This window comes from Aquarana catesbeiana, linkage group LG05, assembly GCF_042186555.1.
Source record: "Aquarana catesbeiana isolate 2022-GZ linkage group LG05, ASM4218655v1, whole genome shotgun sequence".
NCBI lineage: Eukaryota > Metazoa > Chordata > Amphibia > Anura > Ranidae > Aquarana > Aquarana catesbeiana.
The window spans coordinates 641462910-641486961 of NC_133328.1; the positions used below are offsets into that span (position 1 = coordinate 641462910).

Consider the following 24052-nt stretch of genomic DNA (forward strand, 5'->3'; position numbering starts at 1 on the left):
CAGGAAATCTCTTTACATTTCTTCAGGCAGCAGATACAGGACCCAAGACAGCGGGCGGCCCTCCTCTGTCACAGATGTATGGATCTGGAGCTCTGGCTGGATGTGTCATCATGAATCACAATGCGTTTATTAATAGGAAGAGGCTTCATGCACGTGTGTGTGGGTGGGTGGGTGGTTAGCCGTAGGGTCAGTCCCTCCAGCGGGCTGAATGACTAACTCCAGAAGTTCAACCTTTACACCTGCTGTCATTTTACATCTAGAGAAACATTGAAGAACGATGGCAGGAAAAGATCAAACGGTCCATCAATTCTCTTTAAAGATTTTTTTTTTTTTTTTTTTTAGAACAAAACAAGTCTTTTTTGTTTTGTGGTGCTGTCTTGCAAAAAATATTTTATATATTACCATCCATAGACAATTTTTTTTTCTATTCAATCGGTGTTATAAAATTTTTTTAAAAAGCTGTTACCGTAAAAAAAAAAAAATCACATTTTATTCTATAATTTATCCGGTTTAAAATGATACCAAGCTGTCATCTTTTGCATTTTTTCTAATTTTGTTAATAAAAACATATTCAACCTTAGAATGGTAACAAAATAAATGATTTTGTTACACAGAGCATTGTGCATTGACTTACAAATTACATAATGGAAGTATTTCCTTCAATTTTGCAATTTTTTTATGACATAAAAAAAAAAATTTAAGAACAAAACAAATAAAAAAAAAGTTTAAACAATAATGATTAGAAAGGCAGAAAAAAAAGCAGCAGGAAAATAATAGCTAAGGGCAGAAGGGTTAACAAGGGGCTAAAACGGTACAATTTTTATTTAAAATATATATTTTTGTTTACTTATCAGGTCATTAATTTAATCTGCAGATGAATGAAACAAAGAAAAGCTAAAAGTAACAATGTTACTTTGTATCTCTCTATCTCCCGTCTGATCAATGGTTATAAACAATGTTACTTTGTATCTCTCTATCTCCCGTCTGCTCCTTGTTTATAAATAATGTTACTTTGTATCTCTCTATCTCCCGTCTGCTCATTGTTTATAAACAATGCTACTTTGTATCTCTCTATCTTCCATCTGATCAATGTTTATAAACAATTTTACATTGTATGTCTAAGCCCCCATTTACACTTGAGCTTGATTCCTCATGCATATGTGTGAGGAGGAGAGCAGCAGAGGGGCAGAAGTACAGGATGAACTCCACACCCTTGTACACTTTGAAGTTTGTTTGGGCATTTGCAGCGTGTCTGGTGTCCACAACTGGTTAATGCCCAACTAAACCTTCAGTTTAAATCAGCAAAATATTTTCTAGGTACATCAAAACATTAAAAAGGTGTGTTAAGTGACGGGTTCTCTTTACTGGAGAAGAAGGTTGTACTCACTCTGTATCTGCAAATGTGGCTCTTTCCCGCGCCCAGATTATAACAAATACAGCAGGCACACCTGAAAATAAACATACATATAGAGTGAGAACTCTGGAAATCTCATTACTATACCTGAAAGTTACAATGATCACAATCACCCTATAAAAAGATGGCGGGGAGTGCTTTGGGCTGGAGCCACATATAAACATCAAGCGACCAACAAATAAAGAGAAACACAAAGCCGGTGACTCCATGAATGTTTAGTGAGCAAATATTCTGAGTTATTACTGTATTTTATCAGCTGTGTGAACCTAACCTCATATTTTCACGTTTTACATCATTTCCCCAAAAATCCATACCAGACCCTTATCCGAGCACGCAACCTGGCAGGCCGCAGGAAAAGAGGGGGGGACGAGAGTGCGGCCCCCCCCTCCTGAACCGTAACAAGGCCACATGCCCTCAACATTGGGAGGGTGCTTTGGGGTAGCCCCCCAAAACACCTTGTCCCCATGTTGATGAGGACAAGGGCCTCATCCCCACAACCCTGGCCGGTGGTTGTGGGGGTCTGCGGGCGGGGGGCTTATCGGAATCTGGAAACCCCCTTTAACAAGGGGACCCCCAGATCCCGGCCCCCCCTGTGTGAAATGGTAAGGGGGTACTTACCCCTACCATTTCACTAAAAAACTGTTAAAAATGTTAAAAATGACAAGAGACAGTTTTTGACAATTCCTTTATTCAAATGCTTCTTCTTTCTTCCTTCATCTTCTTCTTCTGGTTCTTCTGGCTCTTCTGGTTCTTCCTCCGGCATTCTCGTCCAGCATCTCCTCCGCGGCATCTTCTATCTTCTTCTCCTCGGGCCGCTCCTCACCCATGGCATGGGGGGAGGCTCCCGCTCTTCTCTTCATCTTCTTCTTCATCTTCTTCTCTTCTTCCTTCTTCTCTTCTTCTCTTCTTCATTTTCTTCTCCGGGCCACTCCACACCCATGCTGGCATGGAGGGAGGCTCCCACTGTGTGACGGCGTCTCTTTGTCTGACGGTTCTTAAATAACGGGGGGCGGGGCCACCCGGTGACCCCGCCCCCCTCTGACGCACGGTGACTTGACGGGACTTCCCTGTGACATCACAGGGAATGCCACAGGGAAGTCCCGTCATGTCCCGTGCGTCAGAGGGGGGCGGGGTCACCGGGTGGCCCCGCCCCCCATTATTTAAGAACCGTCAGACGAGGAGACGCCGTCACACAGCGGGAGCCTCCCTCCATGCCAGCATGGGTGCGGAGCGGCCCGGAGAAGAAAATGAAGAAGAGAAGAAGGAAGAAGAGAAGAAGAAGAAGAAGAAGAGAAGAGCGGGAGCCTCCCCCCATGCCATGGGTGCGGAGCGGCCCGAGGAGAAGAAGATAGAAGAGGCCGCGGAGGAGATGCTGGACGAGAACGCCGGAGGAAGAACCAGAAGAACCAGAAGATGAAGGAAGATAGAAGAAAGAAGAAGCATTTAAATAAAGGTATTGTCAAAAACTGTCTCTTGTCATTTTTAACATTTTTGACAGTTTTTTAGTGAAATGGTAGGGGTAAGTACCCCCTTACCATTTCACACAGGGGGGGGCCGGGATCTGGGGGTCCCCTTGTTAAAGGGGGCTTCCAGATTCCGATAAGCCCCTCACCCGCAGACCCCCACAAACCACCGGCCAGGGTTGTGGGGATGAGGCCCTTGTCCTCATCAACATGGGGACAAGGTGTTTTGGGGGGGCTACCCCAAAGCACCCTCCCAATGTTGAGGGCATGTGGCCTGGTATGGTTCAGGAGGGGGGGCGCACTCTCGTCCCCCCCTCTTTTCCTGCGGCCTGCCAGGTTGCGTGCTCGGATAAGGGTCTGGTATGGAATTTAGGGGGACTCCCACGTCATTTTTTTTTTTAAATTTTGGTTCGGGGTTGCCCTGTGGTGAATTCCCATGCCGTTTTTATCAGTGAACTTCTATGTGTATTGTCGGCAATGCAATAGCCGCGGGTAGTTTTAAATGGCTTTTTTCCTTCGAAATGTCATTTTGCTGTCAGACTGTTCTAAACACGGGAAACATACGCCCCTTTACAGGCATACTATAGACACCCCCCAGCTATGAAATTTAAAGGGATATTACACTTTTATTGTTTGACTTTAAGCATTATTAAAATCACTGCTCCTGAAAAAACGGCCATTTTTAAAACTTTTTTTTGCATTGATCCATGTCCCCTGGGGCAGGACCCAGGTCCCCAAATGCTTTTTATGACAATAACTTGCATATTAGCCTTTAAAATTAGCACTTTTGATTTCTCCCATAGACTTTTAAAGGGTGTTCCGCGGCATTCGAATTTGCCGCAAACACCCCAAATTGTTCGCTTTTCGGCGAACTTGCGAACAGCCAATGTTCGAGTTGAACATGAGTTTGACTCGAACTCGAAGCTCATCCCTACTGATCACCAATGTAAGGAACATTCTTCTCACTGATCACCAATGTAAGGGACATTCTTCTCACTGATCACCAATGTAAGGAACATTCTTCTCCCTGACCTCCAATGTAAGGAACATTCTTCTCACTGATCACCAATGTAAGGAACATTCTTCCCACTGACCTCCAATGTAAGGAACATTCTTCTCACTGATCACCAATGTAAGGAACATTCTTCTCACTGATCACCAATGTAAGGGACATTCTTCCCACTGATCACCAATGTAAGGAGCATTCTTCCCACTGATCACCAATGTAAGGAACATTCTTCTCACTGACCTCCAATGTAAGGAACATTCTTCTCACTGATCACCAATGTAAGGAACATTCTTCCCACTGACCTCCAATGTAAGGAACATTCTTCTCACTGATCACCTATGTAAGGAACATTCTTCTCACTGATCACCAATGTAAGGAACATTCTTCTCACTGATCACCTATGTAAGGAACATTCTTCTCACTGATCACCAATGTAAGGGACATTCTTCCCACTGATCACCAATGTAAGGAACATTCTTCTCACTGATCACCAATGTAAGGAGCATTCTTCTCACTGATCACCAATGTAAGGAACATTCTTCTCACTGATCACCAATGTAAGGAACATTCTTCCCACTGATCACCAATGTAAGGAACATTCTTCCCACTGATCACCAATGTAAGGAACATTCTTCCCACTGATCACCAATGTAAGGAACATTCTTCTCACTGATCACCAATGTAAGGAACATTCTTCCCACTGATCACCAATGTAAGAAACATTTTTTCCACTGGCCACCAATGTAAGGAATATTTTTCCTACTGATCACCAATGTAAGGAACATTCTTCTCACTGATCACCAATGTAAGGGGACCATCTCCCATTGCCCACGAATATAAGGGGACCTTCTCCCATTGACCACCAATGTGGTGTGGATAACATTTTAAGACTTGTATACAATATCACTTTTAGCAGGGGTTCTCCAACAAAAGAACATTTTAATGGTTCCTCTGTGATATGAAGGTTGAAAAAAAAAACGCTGAAGTAGACCAAAAGAGGAGGAAAGAGGGGCTAGTTTAAAAAGAGGAACCGTCCCTCCAAATGACGGACAGTTTGGAGCTTTTCTTTTACAAGATCTTTATGATATCTGAGTTTGTAAAGCCATTTGATGCATATAAAGTTGATTTGTTTTCTTTAATGCTATTGAGGAATTTATATAAATGAAAGTATTTCTGTTCAGCTTTAAGCCCCCACATGCATTATCCTGTGAAAGAGACACGTGAGAGGTGAATTTGGAGCATTGGACGATGAACAGAGACAAGAGCACACCAGGATCAAAGGATACCTCTACAAGAAACAGAATGCTAGAAGTGAAAGTTCAGTCCTTACAAAGTGCTCTGGACCTGTGCCGGGGTCAGAGAACAATGCAAACAATATGAGATAAGAAGGTGGAGGCTGCAAATTACACTACAAAGACCAATCTACAAAGGAACAGGAAGAAAAAGTAAGAGTGAGGGTCACTAAAGATGAAAGAATTGCAGGTGGATGTTGGTGAAGATTCCCTTTCAGGGCAGGGAGCATTGCTTTGCTTATAACCAAACAGTAGAAAAGGCAAATTATCTTGCTGGGCTTTTGAAAGCAGAGAACAGAAGAAAAAAAATATAGAAGCCAAAAATAAGAAAGGAAGCCAACAAATGGATGAGTGCTTACAATTATACATCAGGCCAGATCAGGGAGTACCATCATAGCAGCTTTCATGAGCACTGACAAAGAGGCACCACAGCTAGACTGAGCGGATACCTGCAGCCTCATGGTATATAGAAATTATTATTATGAGGAACCCAGAGGTTATTGACCTTTTTATATGTACAGACCCCCAAGTATGCCCAATATGTCCTCATAACCCCTTTACCAGACTGTCTAAATCTTCATTGCCATCACCAAGTCTTATTAGATACCAGTTTTCTTCAAACCCATGGTGCAGTGCCCAAAAACCAATCACCAAAGTGTACAATAATAGTTCATATGAAATACACACAAAAAAAGTGAACTTAGGGTGTGCCATATGCTCCCCTCCTAAAGAGGAAGGACCTTTCCCTGACCCACTGGGGCGCAAGACCCCTGGTGGGGGTAAGCCACACTCAGGGTCACCTAGCCAAAAGGCATGGAGGACCCCCCTCCTCGTGGTCAGCCAAAGTCAACCAAGAGAGATCCCCAAAGGCAGGGGAGGAAGGAACCTAAGGGCCACACCTCCTCCCCCTAGACCAGTGGGCTCCAAACTGCGGCGCGAGGGCTAGATGTGGCCCTTTGCTTGCTTTCAGTAGGCCCTTTGGGCACTATTTTCATCCACCGGTACCAACTAGACATGTGCAATTCGTTTAGTTCTAAGTTTGTTTTGTAGCGAATTTACGAAATTATGAATATACGAATTTTCAATCTTCCAAGTTTCCGAAAATTCTAAATTTTGGAAATTCGAAATTTCGGAAATTGGAAAATTTTGGAAATTGGAACATTTCGGGAATTCGGAAATTCGAAAATTCGAAATGAGGAACTTAATGATCGAATACTAATAAATAACAATAATAATAATAATAAAACCTTTTTATTATTATGATTAATTATTAAGGTGTTCCATTCCATTTGTTTAGATGCGGCGTTCGTTATTTTGGATCATTCGTAACTTCAGATAAATTTGTATTCCTTACGTTCACAAACAGCCAAATTTGAAAGGAAATTCCAATAAGTATAAGGGGGAGGGGGATTTTTATCTTTTTTTTTTCACACAAATGGAGATTTCTTTTGGTGGTATTTAATCACCTCTGGGGTTTTTATTTTTTGCTAAACAAACAAACAAATACAGAAATAAAAAAACATGTTTCATAGTTTGTTATAAAAATTTGCAAACGGGTAATTTTTCTCCTTCATTGATATTTGCTGATGAGGCTGCACTGATTGGCACTGATGGGCTGCATTGATGGGCACTGATGGGCACAGATAAGGCTAAACTGATAAGACAGCACCGATGGGCACTGGTAGGTGGCACTGATGGGCACTGGTAGGTGGCACTGATGGACACTGGTAGGTGGTATTGATAGGCAGCACTGGTGATGAGGCACTGATTGGTGACATTTACAGGTGGCGCTGTGGGCAATGATAGGTGACACTGTGGGCACTGATAGACTGATCATTTCTTTGTCAGCGGGCAAATCAGCAGGAAGCAAATACTTTTTTCCTTCACTGTATATGATGACGCTGTACTGCACTGGTGACAGTATGTAAAAAAAAAAAAGGAAAAAAAATGTTTTTTTTTAATTTCTTAATTTTCCCCAAAAAATACCACCAAAAGAAAGCTCTATTTTTGTGAAAAGAGTTATAAACATGTCATATGGATACAGTGTAGTATGACCGCGCAATTGCCATTCAAAATGTGACAGTGCTGAAAGCTGAAATTTGGCCTGGGCAGGAAGGGGGGTAAAAGTGCCCGGTAAGAAGTGGTTAATCATTGTTAAGGCTGCATGCTGAAAGGCATAAGCCTCTGTATTCTATCTGTATCAATAAAGACTAATATACTTGAATGACAAGCTGCGGGCTACACATCTTTATCTTATACTGTGGTCAGGTGTAAGGAAGACGTGATCAGCCAGTGCACTGCACTCACCTCCTTCAGGGGATTGGATTAGGCGTTCCTCAGACCTCCATCGTACCAGTAAGGATACTTTATGCCCTGAAGAAGCCCCCTGTGGTGGGAGGGGCGAAACATGTAGGCAACTGCAGGTGTCTATCCTCCCCTCCATGGCATACACCACTGTGTGCACCTCCATTGCATAGCTGGCATAGACCTTAGCAGGTTTTTCCTACCAGGCATATGGAACATACTGGACAGTTGACAGCATCACCTGTGCCCAATAGCTCATTGTAGATGGAAGACTCCTGACAGCACTTTCCTCACACCGACCTAGGCTGCTTGGATCCTGCACACAGCAGGGGCGTACCTAAAGCATTTGGCACCTGGGGCAGATCCTATATCTGGCACCGCCCTCCCCAACTTTAAAATGTAAAAACACCCCACTGTGGACCCTGCATACCTCTGCATCCCCCAATATCTCTTTGTCACTACTTTGTACCCCCTCTCCACAACTGGACCCCTTTACATTACACAGCCCCCCCCCCACAGCTCTGGACCCCTGCCCATTACACAGCCCGCCTGCACCTCTGGACCCCTTTACATTACTCAGTACCCTACACCTCTGGACCCCTTTACATTACACATCCCCCTGCACCTCTGGACCCCTTTACATTACACAGCCCCCTGCACCTCTGGACCCCTTTACATTACACATCCCCCTGCACCTCTGGACCCCTTTACATTACACAGCACCCTGCACCTCTGGACTTCTTTACATTACACAACCCTCTGGACTTCTTACATTACACAGCACCATGCACCAATTGGACCCATTTACATTACACAGCACTCTGGACCCCTTTACATTACACAACCCCCTACACCTCTGGACTCCTTTCCATTACACAACCCCCTGCACCTCGGGACCCCTTTACATTACACAGCACTCTGCACCAATTGGACCCCTTTACATTACACAGCACCCTGCACCTCTGGACCCCTTTACATTACACAGCACCCTGCACCTCTGGACCCCTTTACATTACACAACCCCCTGCATCTCTGGACCCTTTACATTACACAACCCCCTGCACCTCTGGACCCCTTTACATTACACAACCCCCTGCACCTCTGGACTCATTTACATCACACAACCCCCTGCACCTCTGGACTCCTTTATATTACACAATCCCCTGCACCTCTGGACCCATTTACATTACACAGCACCCTGCACCACTGGACCCCTTTACATTACACAGCACCCTGCACCTCTGGACCCCTTTACATTACACAGCACCCTGCACCTCTGGACCCCTTTACATTACACAGCACCCTGCACCACTGGACCCATTTACATTACACAGCACCCTGCACCACTGGACCCCTTTACATTACACAGCACCCTGCACCTCTGGACCCCTTTACATTACACAGCACCCTGCACCTCTGGACCCCTTTACATTACACAACCCCCTGCACCTCTGGACTTCTTTACATTACACAGCACCCTGCACCAATTGGACCCCTTTACATGACACAGCACCCTGCACCTCTGGACCCCTTTACATTACACAGCACCCTGCACCTCTGGACCCCTTTACATTACACAGCACCCTGCACCTCTGGACCCCTTTACATTACACAGCACCCTGCACCTCTGGACCTATTTACATTACACAGCACCCTGCACCACTGGACCCCTTTACATTACACAGCACCCTGCACCTCTGGACCCCTTTACATTACACAGCACCCTGCACCTCTGGACCCCTTTACATTACACAACCCCCTGCACCTCTGGACTTCTTTACATTACACAGCACCCTGCACCAATTGGACCCCTTTACATGACACAGCACCCTGCACCTCTGGACCCCTTTACATTACACAGCACCCTGCACCTCTGGACCCCTTTACATTACACAGCACCCTGCACCTCTATACCCCTTTACATTACACAACCCCCTGCATCTCTGGACCCCTTTACATTACACAACCCCCTGCACTTCTGGACTCATTTACATTACACAATCCCCTGCACCTCTGGACTCCTTTATATTACACAATCCCCTGCACCTCTGGACCCATTTACATTACACAGCACCCTGCACCACTGGACCCCTTTACATTACACAGCACCCTGCACCTCTGGACTTCTTTACATTACACAGCACCCTGCACCAATTGGACCCCTTTACAGTACAAAGCACCCTGCATCTCTGGACCCCTTTACAGTACAAAGCACCCTGCATCTCTGGACACCTTTACATTACACAACCCCCTGCACCTCTGGACTCCTTTACATTACACAACCCCCTGCACTTCTGGACACCTTTATATTACACAACCCCCTGCACCTCTGGACACCTTTACATTACACAACCCCCTGCACCTCTGGAATCCTTTACATTACACAACCCCCTGCACCTCTGGACTCCTTTACATTACACAACCCCCTGCCCCTCTGGATACCTTTACATTACACAACCTCCTGCACCTCCGGACCCCTTTACATTGCACAACCCCCCACCCCGCAGCTCTGGACCCCTGCACAATACACAGCCCCCCACAGCTCTGGACCCCCTCCACATTACACAGCCCTCCACAGCTCTGGACCCCCTGCATATTACACAGTCCCCCTGCATATTACATAGCCCCCCACAGCTCTGGACCACAGCACATTACACACCCCCTCCACAGCTCTGGACCCCCTGCACATTACACAGCCCCCCACAGCTCTGGACCCCCTGCACATTACACACTCCCACCACAGTTTTGGACCCCCTGCACATTACATAGTCCCCCCCACAGCTCTGGACCCCTGCAGATTACACCCCCCCACATCTCTGGGCCCCCTGCATATTACATAGCCCCCCCACAGCTCTGGACCCCCTGCACATTACACAGCCCCCTCCCCCACAGCTCTGGACCCCCTGCATGTTGCATAGGTCTGCCAGTTCCTACCTTACTCTGCACTTTCGTAGTCTCATTCCAGCTGCACTTGTAATCATCACAGAGCTGTTTATAACAGGGATTGTCCCAGCTATCCACAGTGGCATCACTAGGGTTGGTGTCACCTGGTGCGGTAAAACATGGTGTCACCCCGTGTATCCTGCACAGTGCCCTGCAGGCAGTGCATGGTCACGGGGCGCACCCAAAACTGGTCCTTGTAAATGATAGTATAGGGTGGTAAAATGGCAGGTTAGGGTGGTATAGGGAAGGTTGGGGTGGTATAGTGGTAGGTTAGGGTAGTATAAGGTGGTATAGTGGCAGGCTAGGGTGGTGTAGTGGCAGGTTAGGGTAGTATAGGGTGGTATAAGGCGGGTTAGGGTGGTATAGGGCAGGTTAGAGTGGTATAGGGCAGGTTGGGGTGGTATAGGGCAGTTTGGGGTGGTATAGGGCAGGTTAGGGTGATATAGGGCAGTTTAGGGTGGTATAGGGCAGGTTAGGGTGGTATAGGGCAGGTTGGGGTGAATTAGGGCAGGTTTGGGTGGTATAGGGAAGTTTGGTGTGATATAGGCCAGGTTAGGGTGGTATAGGGCAGGTTAGGGTGGTATAGGGCAGGCTGGGGTGGTAAAGGGCAGGTTGAGGTGGTATAGGGCAGGTTGGGGTGGTATAGGGCAGGTTGGGGTGGTATAGGGCAGGTTGGGGAGGTATAGGGCAAGTTAGGGTGGTATAGGGCAGTATGGGGTGATATAGGGCAGGTTGGGGTGATACAGGGGAGGTTGGGGTGATATAGGGTGATATAGGGCAGATTAGGGTGGTACAGGGCAGGTTAGGGATCTATGCAGTGACAGTTTGCAGTACCTTATAACATAGCTGCAGATGAAGACACTCGAGGCTGCTGTGTCCTCGCCTCTTTCTCCTCCTTCAGCTGCGGGATCAGCTGAGTAAAGAAGTGTGGGAGGAGTGGAGGAGGCACCCACACCCCCAGCTCCGTCCACCAACCCCGGCTGAAGGAGATATTGGAGATCCCCGAGGGTTAGCTTCACTGACTGGGGAGTGTTACAGGCAGCCTCCATCGCACCGCTCCGCTGCAGCTCTGCAAGTGCAAGCAATATAGTGCACTGTGTAGCGGCGGCCCCGGTGTCATCCCTCCGGCGGGTGTCACCTGGTGCGGGCCACACCCCCCCGCCCCCCATAGCGATGCTACTGGCTATCATTCTTGTGAAGCAGGTAGTTCAATATCCATTGTTGGTGCAACCAGATCAGGACTGTTAATGCATGCATGAAACGCTCTCTCTTTTTTAACTATTTTCATCAGACTGTATTTTTTAGCCTGGTCAGGATTTTTCTGGGCCATCAGCCTTTTTTGTTCCTTTGGAGGTTATCATCGGCCAGTGGAGGGGAGGACTGGGGTTTTTGAGGGGATTTTAGGTGATAGGGTCCCCTTTTTGGTAGCTGACTGATACGGTCAATGGGTTTGTACTGTAATTGTATTTTTGATGTCCAATAAATTATATTTATACCGCTATAGTAGCCTTTGAGGTGCTCTATCCTGGTGTTTTTTTTATATATACTATGTTTTTTTGGATGCACTTCCCCTAATGAGTGGTGTGGCACTAAGCGAGTATTTCCACCCCCAGGACTCTGCCTATTGGACACTGATAAGAACGGATCCTACACTTGATCTCTAAAAAGGCCAAGAAGCTATTAGGTACCAGTATGACTTCAAAAATGTGATTTTAAGCCATGAGCACTGACCAACAGGGAGCACAGCTAAACTTTGCCGATAGCTACAGCCTTATGGCATACAGAGACTATTACAGAGTGACTCAGAGCTTCCTAATCTGATTCCAATTACAGACCCCCCCCCTCCAACATGTGCTTATATCTCCTTTTGCCAGATGGTCCAAATCATCATCATCACCAGTCCTATTAGGTACCAGTATGACTTCACAAGATGTCAATGTCAACTTTATTTTACTTCCTATTCAGATATCTAGGGACAGACCAGCTTAGAGGAAATCATCAGGGTTTTATCCCATTCTATATATTTTATATATATATAGATTTCTGATGTTTTTGTAAAAACAAACAAAGCATGTTATGGAGGTTCAGTTAATGAAAAATGAACTTGTGTACCGTTTGTCACAAGACCGTTTCTCCAATTTGATTTAAAGAAGAATTATCACCACAACATAAATCAGGTTGTTGAATCGCCCAGGGGATCAAGGTCAAGTAGCATTTGGTCCCATTCCGATCCGTGCTGTGGTTGCGAAATAAAACCACATTCGTATTTCTGTTTCTGCTTGCTATAGCTCCACCCCATGCTGAAGCCCAATTTATTGGCATTCCTATGGGTAGGTAAAGCACACACCTTAGCTATAGGCTTTTTTTCCCTCTCTTGTACAATGGTTTAGCTCTGTGTCCATTGTACTCTCGTACCTCCTCTCCTTGGCCAGGTTCACGCATTCAGATGGGCAGAGAGCCTGGCCCAAACTCTGCTGTCCCCCCCATCTGCTGTGCACATATTCCTTCAACAGCCACAGGTACACTCTGTGGATGAGAAGTGCCGTAAGGAACTACAAGTCCCAGCAGCAGAAGGAGGAAGTCAAAGTCTTTATACAGTAGTTTAAAGACTGCCTATGCACATGCTGGGACTTGATGTGGAGGAGCTGCAGCTTAGTAAGTTATGTATGTAAGATATCCGCACAGACACGCCCCTCCCATGCCTACTGACCAGGGACAAGTGCTGTCAATCACACTATGAGATAGCAATAAAGTTAAATGAAAAAAAAAAAGTGAAAAAGAGATGTAATAAAACCAATAAAAATATTTTTAAAAGTACCCGCCTCCTCACCCCTGTACACACCTCAATGCAAATACACACAGTAGGATGCGCAAGTGTACAGTATGCAAGCATAAATTGTGCCACACATGTAATGTATTACCATGAACGCTCTGTTTTTAGGCATGACATGTTTGGTATCTACAGTATCATAATAATTTGAAGCAAAAGATGCAGGTTTTAATATGCGTGAAAAAAAATATTACCCTGGGAGACAAATGGTTGAAGTCCCTTCCAACTCTGCCAAGGGATCCCCATTGTTTGCTAACAGGTCATGTCATGGTTACCTGCCCTAGTGTCCAAGATGGGGACACACCAGGGAGTGAGATCACTATATCCGCTATAACCTAGTTATCATATACAATCTGAAGGCTTCCTTCAACAAATAAGACCCCCACCTGCAGATGAACTGTCATGGTCTGGACCTGAACCTAGGGCCTCTACTGTGTCCGGCAGTAGCTCTTCTTGCTGAGCCACCTGAGATGCTGGACAGTTCCCTGCCTGATTGCTTAGACAATCCTGCCTTGTGTCCTATTTCTCACAAACTCTTTGCTCCTCCCATGAACTTCCTATTTTGGCCATGCCTTTGTACTTCCTGTTTGCAAGATTATTGTTCTCTCTCCAGCCAATATCTCGCTCTTGTCACTCCTGCTGCCTTCCGCATCTTTGCTACCACTCATTACCGACATTTGGCCTGTTCCTCAACTTTGCTTTTGCTTGATTCCCAACATGCAACCACTTTTTTGCTGACCTTTGGTTTGTCTACTGACTACACTTCTGCTTGATCCCTACCTGCTTTATCTGCTACTGGATCCTGGCACCTCCTGGTGGGGCGGGCTCCTAAGGACAACGAACTGGTACTAATACGCAGCAAATCCCATCTCCACCATCAGGAGCTCTGGAGAATACTGGTTAATGCTTAGATCCTGCACCTCTGGTGAGATCGTGTCATCTGTCAGGATGACCTGCTTGTTCACTTATCCATTTGGTCGGTTGGAGCCACTTCTATAGCTACTAGTCACTGAGCCTGACCCCTCACTGTTACATGAACACTGTATCCTAGAGGTGGCAGTGTGTATCTTTTTAAAGCACGGACTTCAGCCGGGTGTTTGGAGATTGAAATTCAGCAGCTACAAATACTGTAGGTGTTGACATTTAAGAAACAGACACTTACCAGTCCATGGAATCCAGCACTGTCTTCCCTACAGTCAATTCTTCTCAGGGCTGCAGATTTCTAGCGCCGCCATCTTGGATTTGGGAGCTGGCTGTGATTTCCTAAAGAATTACAGCTGGCTCCCCACTGCACGTGCATAAGATCGAATAACAGTTTTACTGCTACAGGGCAGCCGCCGCGTGCAGGATCATGTATATATATATATATATGTGATCCTGCACTTCTGGGTATCGGGAGCGAGTGCACGCCGCCGCCGGCTCGCTCCTGCTGTGAATATTCATAGCGGGAGCCGATGGGCGGGTTCCACGGACCTGATGTCCGCCGGCACCTGCCGATCATTCGTTACACAGGCAGAATTGCAGTCTGCCTATGCAAACAAGGCAGATTGCTGTTCTGTCAGTAGGGAAGGCATGGATCCTGTGTTCCTGCAAAGCTGAGACATGGATCCATGTCTTCTTCTAGTACAAGCACCTCCCCCACAGTACGAAAACACCAGCTAGGCACACATTTAACCCTTTGATCGCCCCTGATTTTTAACCCCAGCCAGTGTCATTAGTACAGTGACAGTGCACATTTGTAGCACTAATCACTGCGTTAGTGTCACTGGTTCCCAAAAAAAGTGTCAGTTAGTGTCTGATTGGCCACTGCAATATTGCAGTTCCACTATAAGTCGTTGATTGCCACTATTATTAAAATCCCACTAAAATACGTTTACATTTTTGGTTGTAACATGACAAAATGCGGAAAAGTTCAAGGGGTATGAATACTTATTCAAGGCAATGTAGCTAAGTTCACCTGTTACATGTCCACCACTCTTTCCTCTGAGATTATAATGGATGCTGATACAATGCGTCTATCAGACATTGCAGGAATACAAATACTGATGAATGTAGCCCCCCCCCCTCCATATCATCTCCCCAAGGCTCCGCTGGTGGTGCCGGCTTTTAGCATCCACATTGTATGCGCTGTGCAAGTTTGAGTGACACACACAGTGTGTACAATGCAGGTTCCACAAGCCGGAGACATCGCCCAAATTTTCATCACCAAGGGTGACACGAAAGAATCACAAACCAAGAAAGGGGAACAGAAATTATTTTTTTTTTTTTGCTAAAGATATTATAAAACTCTTCTATTGATATGGCGTTTGTTAAATAGCGATGGCGACCATTCCCAATGGAGCGAAATGTATTACTTTATTGGCGCTGTCAAATGATTGCAAGAGATTGTAGCAAGGTCCCAGGCTCCTTTGATCTAATGAGGACCTCCAGGGGTCAAGGATAGATGACATTCTTCTGTATATGGTGGGTTGTGAGGCATGGTGGGCGCAGAGTAGTTAAAGTTATTGGGCGCAAGACACTTCTTGAATGAAAAAGAAAGTTTATTTCTCTGAACAAACTTTTGGGGGGAGAGAGGGTTAGGGCCAGGACACCCTTAGGTAGTTGCAAGATTAATTGGCAGACTCTGAGACTTCAACAGGAGGACAGCCATGCAGGGAAAGGCATCCAGCAAGACGCCACATCTGCATGTGCAGGAATGCTGTCTCCTATGGCAACCGTCTTTAACAGTTCCTAACACAAACGTAACAGTTCCTTCACTTTCACTACAATCACCTCTTGTGGTTCTTCAGCCCACTCAGCTTCCAGTCTCTCTCACTAGACTAGACGATTCACTGTCACTGAATATAAGATCTTCCAATCTTCACTGTAGTATCTTCCTCAAGCGTCACCCCCGCTTCTCTGCTGGGTCCCTAGCTTGGCAGTCCAGATACTTCTCAAGATTCACCCCACTGGCCTGCTCGGTCCCTGGCTTGACTCACAAGGCTCCTCTGCATGCGTCACCTCCACTGGCTGGGTCCCTAGCTTGGCACCCAAGATACCAATTAAGCTTCATTCCGCTGGCCTGCTCGGACCCTGGCTTGACTCACAAGGCTCCTCTGCATGCGTCACCTCCACTGGCTGAGTCCCTAGCTTGGCACCCAAGATACCAATTAAGCTTCATCCCGCTGGCCTGCTCGGTCCCTGGCTTGACTCACAAGGCTGCTCTGCAACCTTCACCTCCGCTGGTTGGGTCCCTGGCTTGATTCCCACTGAAGTTTCCCGATTCTTCACCGTCCCCGGTTGGTGAGAATACTGCTCCGGTACTTGCTTCAGTTACTCACTGTGGTCCCCGGTAATTAGGCGGATGGTCTCTTACTGGCGACAGCTTACCCTCTATCTCTGGCCGGCAGAACCGTCACTTCTGGTTGGACTGCAAGCCGCAATCCCAACCCTACGCTGCTCTCTTGCTTCTGGATAGGCCCTCAGACAGCCTAGAAGCCAGATGTGCCCGGGATAGGCCCAAACTCCAGCCTAGCAGCCCGGGCAATACAACACACGTCCACCCAGACAGCCATCCAGGTAGCACAGAACACTGATAACCTGACTCAACCCAAATATATAGGTTCTCTCAGCAGGCCAAGGGATCTAAGAAAACCCCTGCCTATTGGCGGAGATGCCCCATATACCCATAATCTGACCTTGCATTGCCCTTCTCATATCTAGTACCACCAAGTACCCGGCCACCTAGTGGTAGAAGAGAAAAGTTCAACCAGGCCAAACTTAAAATATATCTCCAGCAATCAACCAGGATAACTATTCCTGGCAAGTAGACTTGTGAGGAGCTCCCTGCCTAAACTATAGGGTGCTACATTATGTCTATACTGAGCTGAGTCATCAGGTTGCCAAACCTAAAGGGTTTGTTCATCTTTACTGGCTTTTGCCAAAAACATCCTCAAAAGCTACCGCATCCTCACCACATTACTGTGCAATGCACCATTTTGTAAAAGAATGCTGGCTCATTTCATTGCCTTCCTCTCTCCATCCTATAGATGGAAGGGCATAACAAGCAGGGCCATAACTGTAGGGGGTCGCAATTGCCACGCATTGGGTCCCATGTTGCAGGGGCCGTACAGCCCCTCTGTACACCTGGATAGGAGGAGCGGCAGCATATCGAGTTCCCTCTATTCTCTATTTGCTTCCTGCAGCCGCTGAATCCCTGCGAGAGGGGAGGGAGAGGAGGAGAAGCAGGCAGCGGGAGGGTGGGGGGTGGGGGGGGGGCTGCATATAGAAAAACTGATCCCCTCCATTTACCTCCTGCAACCGATGTATGCCTGTGGGAGGGGAGGGAGAGGAGGAGAAGCAGGCATTCATCGGCAGCAGGAGGAAAATGGAGGGGATCAGCCTTTTCCATATGCAGCCACCTCTGCTGCCACTCCTGTCCAAATTTTTTCTGCTGCCCCCATGTGCTCTCCAGTCCCCTGTGCTCTCTCCTGCCCCCCATCCCCTACAGCTGTGCTGGGTTCCCCCCTAACCTCTCCTGCCGGCTTCTGCTGAGGGATGTGTCAGGATGGAGAGCGGGGAAGGGGTCGGTAAATGTGTCATTTACCGGCCTCTTCCTTTTCTGAATGTACAGAGTCAGTCCATTCTCTGTTCATTCATAACTGACGCATAGTAAACTCTGTTTTATCCAGCTTGGTATTTACTTTTGGCTTCTTACCTAACTATTACAGTTAATGCTATTATTCTCAAATGACTTATTGGCGCTACTCCTATCTTTTTAGATGGTGTGGAACTGAAGCCTTTGTGCTCACTGTGCTGACTTATTACAACTTAAATTACCCTTTCATGATATCTATCATTTTGGATCTAATATGGGTTTAACCTTTGGACCTTGGCTTGCCCTGTATATACCTCCTATAATTAACAGGTGAGACTCAGTGGCGTCTCCAGCTTTCATATTTAGGGGGGCACATGGGGGGACAGGGACAAAAGTAAGGGGGCAACTATAATAAATTCAATTATATATATATAATCTCCTGGGGCCCTTTACTATGATCCCACAACAGCCCTTTCACATGTTCTGCAGTGAGCTCCCTTCCTACTGTATTGGGGCCCCCCAGGGTGGCAGAAAACAAGAGATATATGTCACCAGCATACCAAGAAAATATAAGGGTCCAAAGCTGTGGGTGAACTATCAGGGTTGCAAAGGTTGTCTTGCCTCCGGGCCCTGGTGTTCTGCCACTGTGGGGTTCCCCAGCCTCCTCTTGCTGTCCTGCCCCTGCTATTGACAGCGCTGGTCTGGCATCTCTTGGAATGTACAGGCTGGTTCTCCTGTCCTAAGGATGGGAGAAATCAGTCTGTTTTTTCAGTAACTGAGAGTCCTGGTGGAGTCCTTCCTGCAACTCGCTTTTCTCCCTGCCAATGAGGATGCAGGGGAAGGAGCAGATCGGGCGGCCGTGGTTGTGTGAGCGCTCACATTATGCAGTGTCAGCGAGCAGAGGGAGGGGGGATGAATCACCTGCAGGAGCTGACTGGGGATACTCTCCCTCTTAGACATTGCCTTTTTGTAAAAAAAAAAATACACATTTTTCTCTTTTATTGGGGGGGGGGGGGCACATGATGGGGCACAGCATAATGTTGGGGGGGGGGGTCAGGGCCCCCTCTGCCCCCCCCCCCCCCAGGGACGCCATTGGTGAGACTACCTTTTTATTGTTCTTTAGCTTTTTTTGAAAACCATTGTTTTATTAAGCCATTCTTACTGTTATATTATATTTATATACTACTCAGGTGGCTTGTTTGCTGCTAAGCACAGCTCCCGCCTCAAGTAAAAGATTATAGCTATATAACATCTACCTAGTTTGTTGCTACTTATACTTTTTTAACAAGGTAGGCCTTGTCAGGATCTCTACACCTGACTACATACTATCACTTCCCTATGGTGTGAGTTGTCCTATTAATCATAGTTATGCTTTTCTTCTTTTCTTGCCTATTTCTTTTTAGGCTATGCACCTTTACTACATTTCTGGTGCATTTATATTGATACATGGCTACTAGACATGTGCGCCGTCAATAAATTTGTTTCGTTCCGTTTCGTATTAAAATGGATTCGTAATTCGTGTCCGAAATTCAATTCGGATTCATACGAATTACGAATTTTCGTTAGGTTCGTAGCATTTTCGTAACAATAACGAAATGAGGGGCTCCCACCATCCCTGTGCTGTGCTGACTTTCCTGGGGTTTTTAACTTTTAGTTTTGTTAACTTTTCGTAACAATAACGAAAGTTCGTTATGATAAATTTATCCGAAGTTCGTAAACGAAATTTCGTATTTGGTACAAAATTCGTATGCATAAAAAATTTGTATTTCGGATCCTTACAAATGTACGAATTTTCGGAATTTCGTACGATTTTCCGATTCGTACGATACGAATCGCACATGTCTAATGGCTACATTGTTCTAACTGGCACGTCCCCACATGTCACCCACTGCATCCTTTGCAAGCCCTGTCCAAGGCCTCTTTTGATTGCCGTTCTGGTGTTCCCTGCACTTCTTGACACTTTTATTTATTATTGTTATTGTTATTATTGTTATTGTCTGCCTCTTTCTCTCCCTAGAATATTTATCAAGCTCATGCAACACTATACCCAAATGACAGGTTTGTATAGACTTTTCATATCCATCATATATTGCTAAAATGATATAAGAGAGTCCATAAGGTCCATCACTAGCTGATCCAGGAGCAGATGCAGACTCTATGGCACACAGCAAACAAGAACAAAGGAAAAGCGCTTCTAAGTGTAGTAAGACCAACAATTTATTAACTACCATATATACTCGAGTATAAGCAGTCCCGAATATAAGCCGAGGCACCTAATTTTACCACAAAAAACTGGGAAAACTTATTGACTCGAGTATAAGCCTAGGGAGAGAAATCCGCAACTACTGTAAGTGGAAAAGAGGGTCAACAATGCCCATTTGCAGCCTCACTGTGCCCATTTGCAGCCATAGGTCCCATAGGTAACTTCAAACTCAGTAGTTAAGGGTTCCTAGATGCCCCCCAGCTGCAGCCAAAATTTGGGGTCTCTGGACCCAAAGGGTCCTGAAATGACATTGCTGCAGATGGACACAGTTGACCGACTTTGGGGCCCCATATCTCGAGGGCCACTTGGTACTAGGAACCCCAAATTGGGTGTGCAAACCCAGTGGAAATAGCACTACCACATATCCAAAGCTGGGGTTCCGAGATACGGGGCCCCAAAAGTCAGTTTGGAAAATGTCAAGCACTTTTCTGCAGCAGAGAATGACATTTTCTGAACCGACTTTGGGGCCCCGTATCTCGGGGCCACTTGGTGCTAGGAACCCCAGCTTTGGATATGTTGTAGTGCTAGTTCCACTGGGTTTGCACACCAAGGGTTCCTAGCACCAAGCGGCCCCGAGATACCAGGCCCCAAAGTAGGTTCGGAAAATGTTATTTTCTGCTGCAGAAAAGTGCTTGACTCGAGTATAAGCCGAGGGGGGCATTTTCAGCACAAAAAAATGTGCTGAAAAACTCGGCTTATTATTATTATTATTATACAGGATTTATATAGCGCCAACAGTTTACGCAGGGCTTTACAATATAAAAGGGAGACAATACAGTTATAATACAATAAAATACAAGGGGATTAAGAAGGCCCTGCTCAGAAGAGCTTACCAGGCTTACACTCGAGTATATACGGTACTTAAGGACCAGCCGTCACAGTTATACTTAGCCACTTTGACGTTAAATACCGTTGTTATGGCAGCAGATAGCCCCCTGAGCCCCCTGCCCCCCACGCACGGGCCACTCACCTTTTCATGGCTAAAAACAGGCTCATTGGTATGGCATGGACGCCAGGATAGAAGTTTAGCAAGAGATGGGGGAGAGGAGATGAGGGAAGTTCCTCCATCTCCTGGGATGGGATGTTCCTCCATCTCCTCTGTGGGAAGCTGTCCCAGCCATTTACCTCAGTTCCCAGGCTCCCTGGAGGAATGTGAGAACCCAGGAACCGTAAAAGTGATCTGTAAAAGGCTGTAAAGCTGCCCAGATCATTTTTACATTTTTACAAGACAGCCAATTGCTACCTGAAAAAAAAAAAAAAATTCATAGAGAAGATGAGATCTAGGTATCGGATGAGCTCTCCATGTAATTTCCAGATAGTATTTCAAGGAAAGTTCATCCATCCGTGTTACACGAGTGATGAGCCCTCTGACAACCCTTCCAAGAAGAAGAGAAACAACATCTAATGGGGGAGCGATGAGCCTTATTATGTCGCTATCAGAGCCGGCAGCCATCACGCCATGATGACATCATGTTCATCACAACATAAGACAGGTGACACATTCCTGGCTCCCAATTACACGTCCACCTGTCATGACTAACGAGACCTCCATCCCCGGCCGCGTCCCGCTTCCCGTATTGTTCCCACCAGGGGCAGCTAAACAGGATTCGAGCGCCTCTGTACGAGACCGGCCTTGTCACACGCGTCTCAATTTAAACCAAACTGCATGTATTACAAGGCTGACAACGTCTGACCGGCTTCCAGGGAGGGCCAGCGGGTGGCCTAACGCCAACGTGAAAATTTTTTTCTTTTTTCTTTAGCTGCACATCTCATTATCACGTATCTACAGGGGGAAAAGGACGCCATATCCGCCGCAGTTATCAAATTCCTCGTTTCGTGACATGCCGTGGAAGATAACCAAGACGCATTCAGGCAAGTAACCAGGCACCTGTCATACCGAGAAAATGGAGAATAACAATCGCTGATAAGTAAAGACATGTATAGAGCGCGTCCGGGAGATCAGAAATTATAACGTCCGTGTCTAGAGATATTTCATGTGGGATTTTTTTTTTTTTTTTATGTTTTCCCAATGGGGACAAAGAAAGCAACAACTTTCATTTAGGGCCCATTTACACAGATGCATTTTAATGCACGCATTGCAGCACGCTAAAACGCTTGCGCCCAACATTCCCATAACAAAAAAAGCGTCTGTACCCATCTCTGCATTGCAGTTCTTTTTGAAAAATGGCCATTTTTTTTCTGTGTTTTGGGAGGTTAATAGAAGTCAAGGGCATTGTATCAAAATGCATGTTGTATGTGTTTTGATGTGTCGGTAACAGGTATCGACAAGCATGGGTCAATAAACACACAAAGCAGAGCGCGCCAGCATTCAACCATTTATTTTATGATGAAAACTAATTGGCAGCTTACAAGAAGTAAGTTTGCAGAGGCATGTAGAGCATAAGGACATCCAGGAAACCCTGTAGCAGGGGCATCCAGTCCAGGGACTGTGTAGTATTGCCACCAGCTGGGTAGTGCATAGGAAGCTCAGAGCTTTTCCTGGTCAGGAGGGGACTCCAGAAGAACCCAAGGGATGATATCAGATGCTGGGGGACATCCTGGGTGCATGGCTGCATGTTTCAAGGCTCTTCTGCCTCTCTGTCAAGCCAAGAGGAGTCTCCTCCCAACCAGGAAGTGCTCAGGACTAAGTCCGCATCTAGACCGAGTCAATGTCCCATCTGGACCACCAGGGTCCCACCATTTAGGAGCCGTTCTGCCCAGAGCCGTCACAGCTATCGCTGCCATTTTCAGAGCCGGCCGCAGGAGGAAGGACAGCTCTGGATGGAGGGCAGGGGCTGCCGAGTTAACAAACAGTTTATTGGTTGTTAGGATGCAGGGCAATCCTAGCAACCAAGCACTAGTTTACAGCCTCCACCCTCTGTCCAGACCTGCTGTGCCTCCGGCCCCCCACCCTGTCTGTGTAAAGTAGGACAGGAAGGGGCATATGAAGTGGGGGATGAGGATAGTAATGTGAGGGGGGAAGCTGAGGACAGTATCAGCGAGGGCTGAGGACAGTAATTGGAGCTAAGGACAGTAATGTGAGGGGGACAAGAAACGGGAACGATGTCTGTGTGTGTGTGTGTGTGTGTGTGTGGGGGGGTGGCATTGTAGCTCTGGCTGTATGTTTAGGGTCGTTGTCCTGCTGGAAGGTGAACCTCCGCCCCGGTCTCAAGTCTTTTGCCGACTCTAACAGGTTTTCTTCTAAGATTGTCCTGTATTTGGCTCCATCCATCTTCCCATCAACTCTGACCAGCTTTCCTGTCCCTGCTGAAGAAAAGCATGCCCACCACATGATGCTGCCACCACCATGTTTCACGGTGGGGATGGTGTGTTCAGGGTGATGAGCAGTGTTAGTTTTCCGCCACACATAGCATTCTGTTTTTAGGCAAAAAAGTTGAATTTTGGTCTCATCTGACCAGAGCACCTTCTTCCACATGTTTGCTGTGTCCCCCACATGGCTTCTCGTAAACTGCAATCGGGACTTCTTATGACTTTCTTTCACCAATGTCTTTCTTCTTGTCACTCTTCCATAAAGGGCAGATTTGTGGAGAGCACGACTAATAGTTGTCCTGTGGACAGATTCTCCCACCTGAGCTGTGGATCTCTGCAGCTCCTCCAGAGTTACCATGGACCTCTTGGCTCTTCTCTGATGAATGCTCTCCTTGCCCGGTCGGTCAGTTTAGGTGGACGGCCATGTCTTGGTAGGTTTGCAGTTGTGCCATACTCTTTCCATTTTCCGATGATGGATTGAACAGAGCTCCGTGAGATGTTCAAAGCTATAAGGGAGATTTTTTTATAACCTAACCCTGCTTTATACTTCTCCACAACCATATCACTGACCTGTCTGGTGTGTTCCTTGACCTTCATGATGCTGTTTGTTCACTAAGGTTCTCTAACAAACCTCTGAGGGCTTCACAGAACCGCTGTATTTATACTGAGATTAAATTTTACACAGGTG

General features: G+C 46.5%; 1 protein-coding gene across 1 annotated transcript in view; it reads right to left on the bottom strand.

Moving 5' to 3' along the window:
- The window catches only part of PTH1R (parathyroid hormone 1 receptor), a 438047-nt gene that overhangs the window by 39836 nt on the left and 374159 nt on the right, over positions 1 to 24052 (bottom strand). The window contains exon 8 of the mRNA XM_073632443.1: positions 1388 to 1448. Within this exon, the coding sequence (XP_073488544.1) occupies positions 1388 to 1448 (61 nt within the window). The remainder of the gene's footprint in view (positions 1 to 1387; positions 1449 to 24052) is intronic.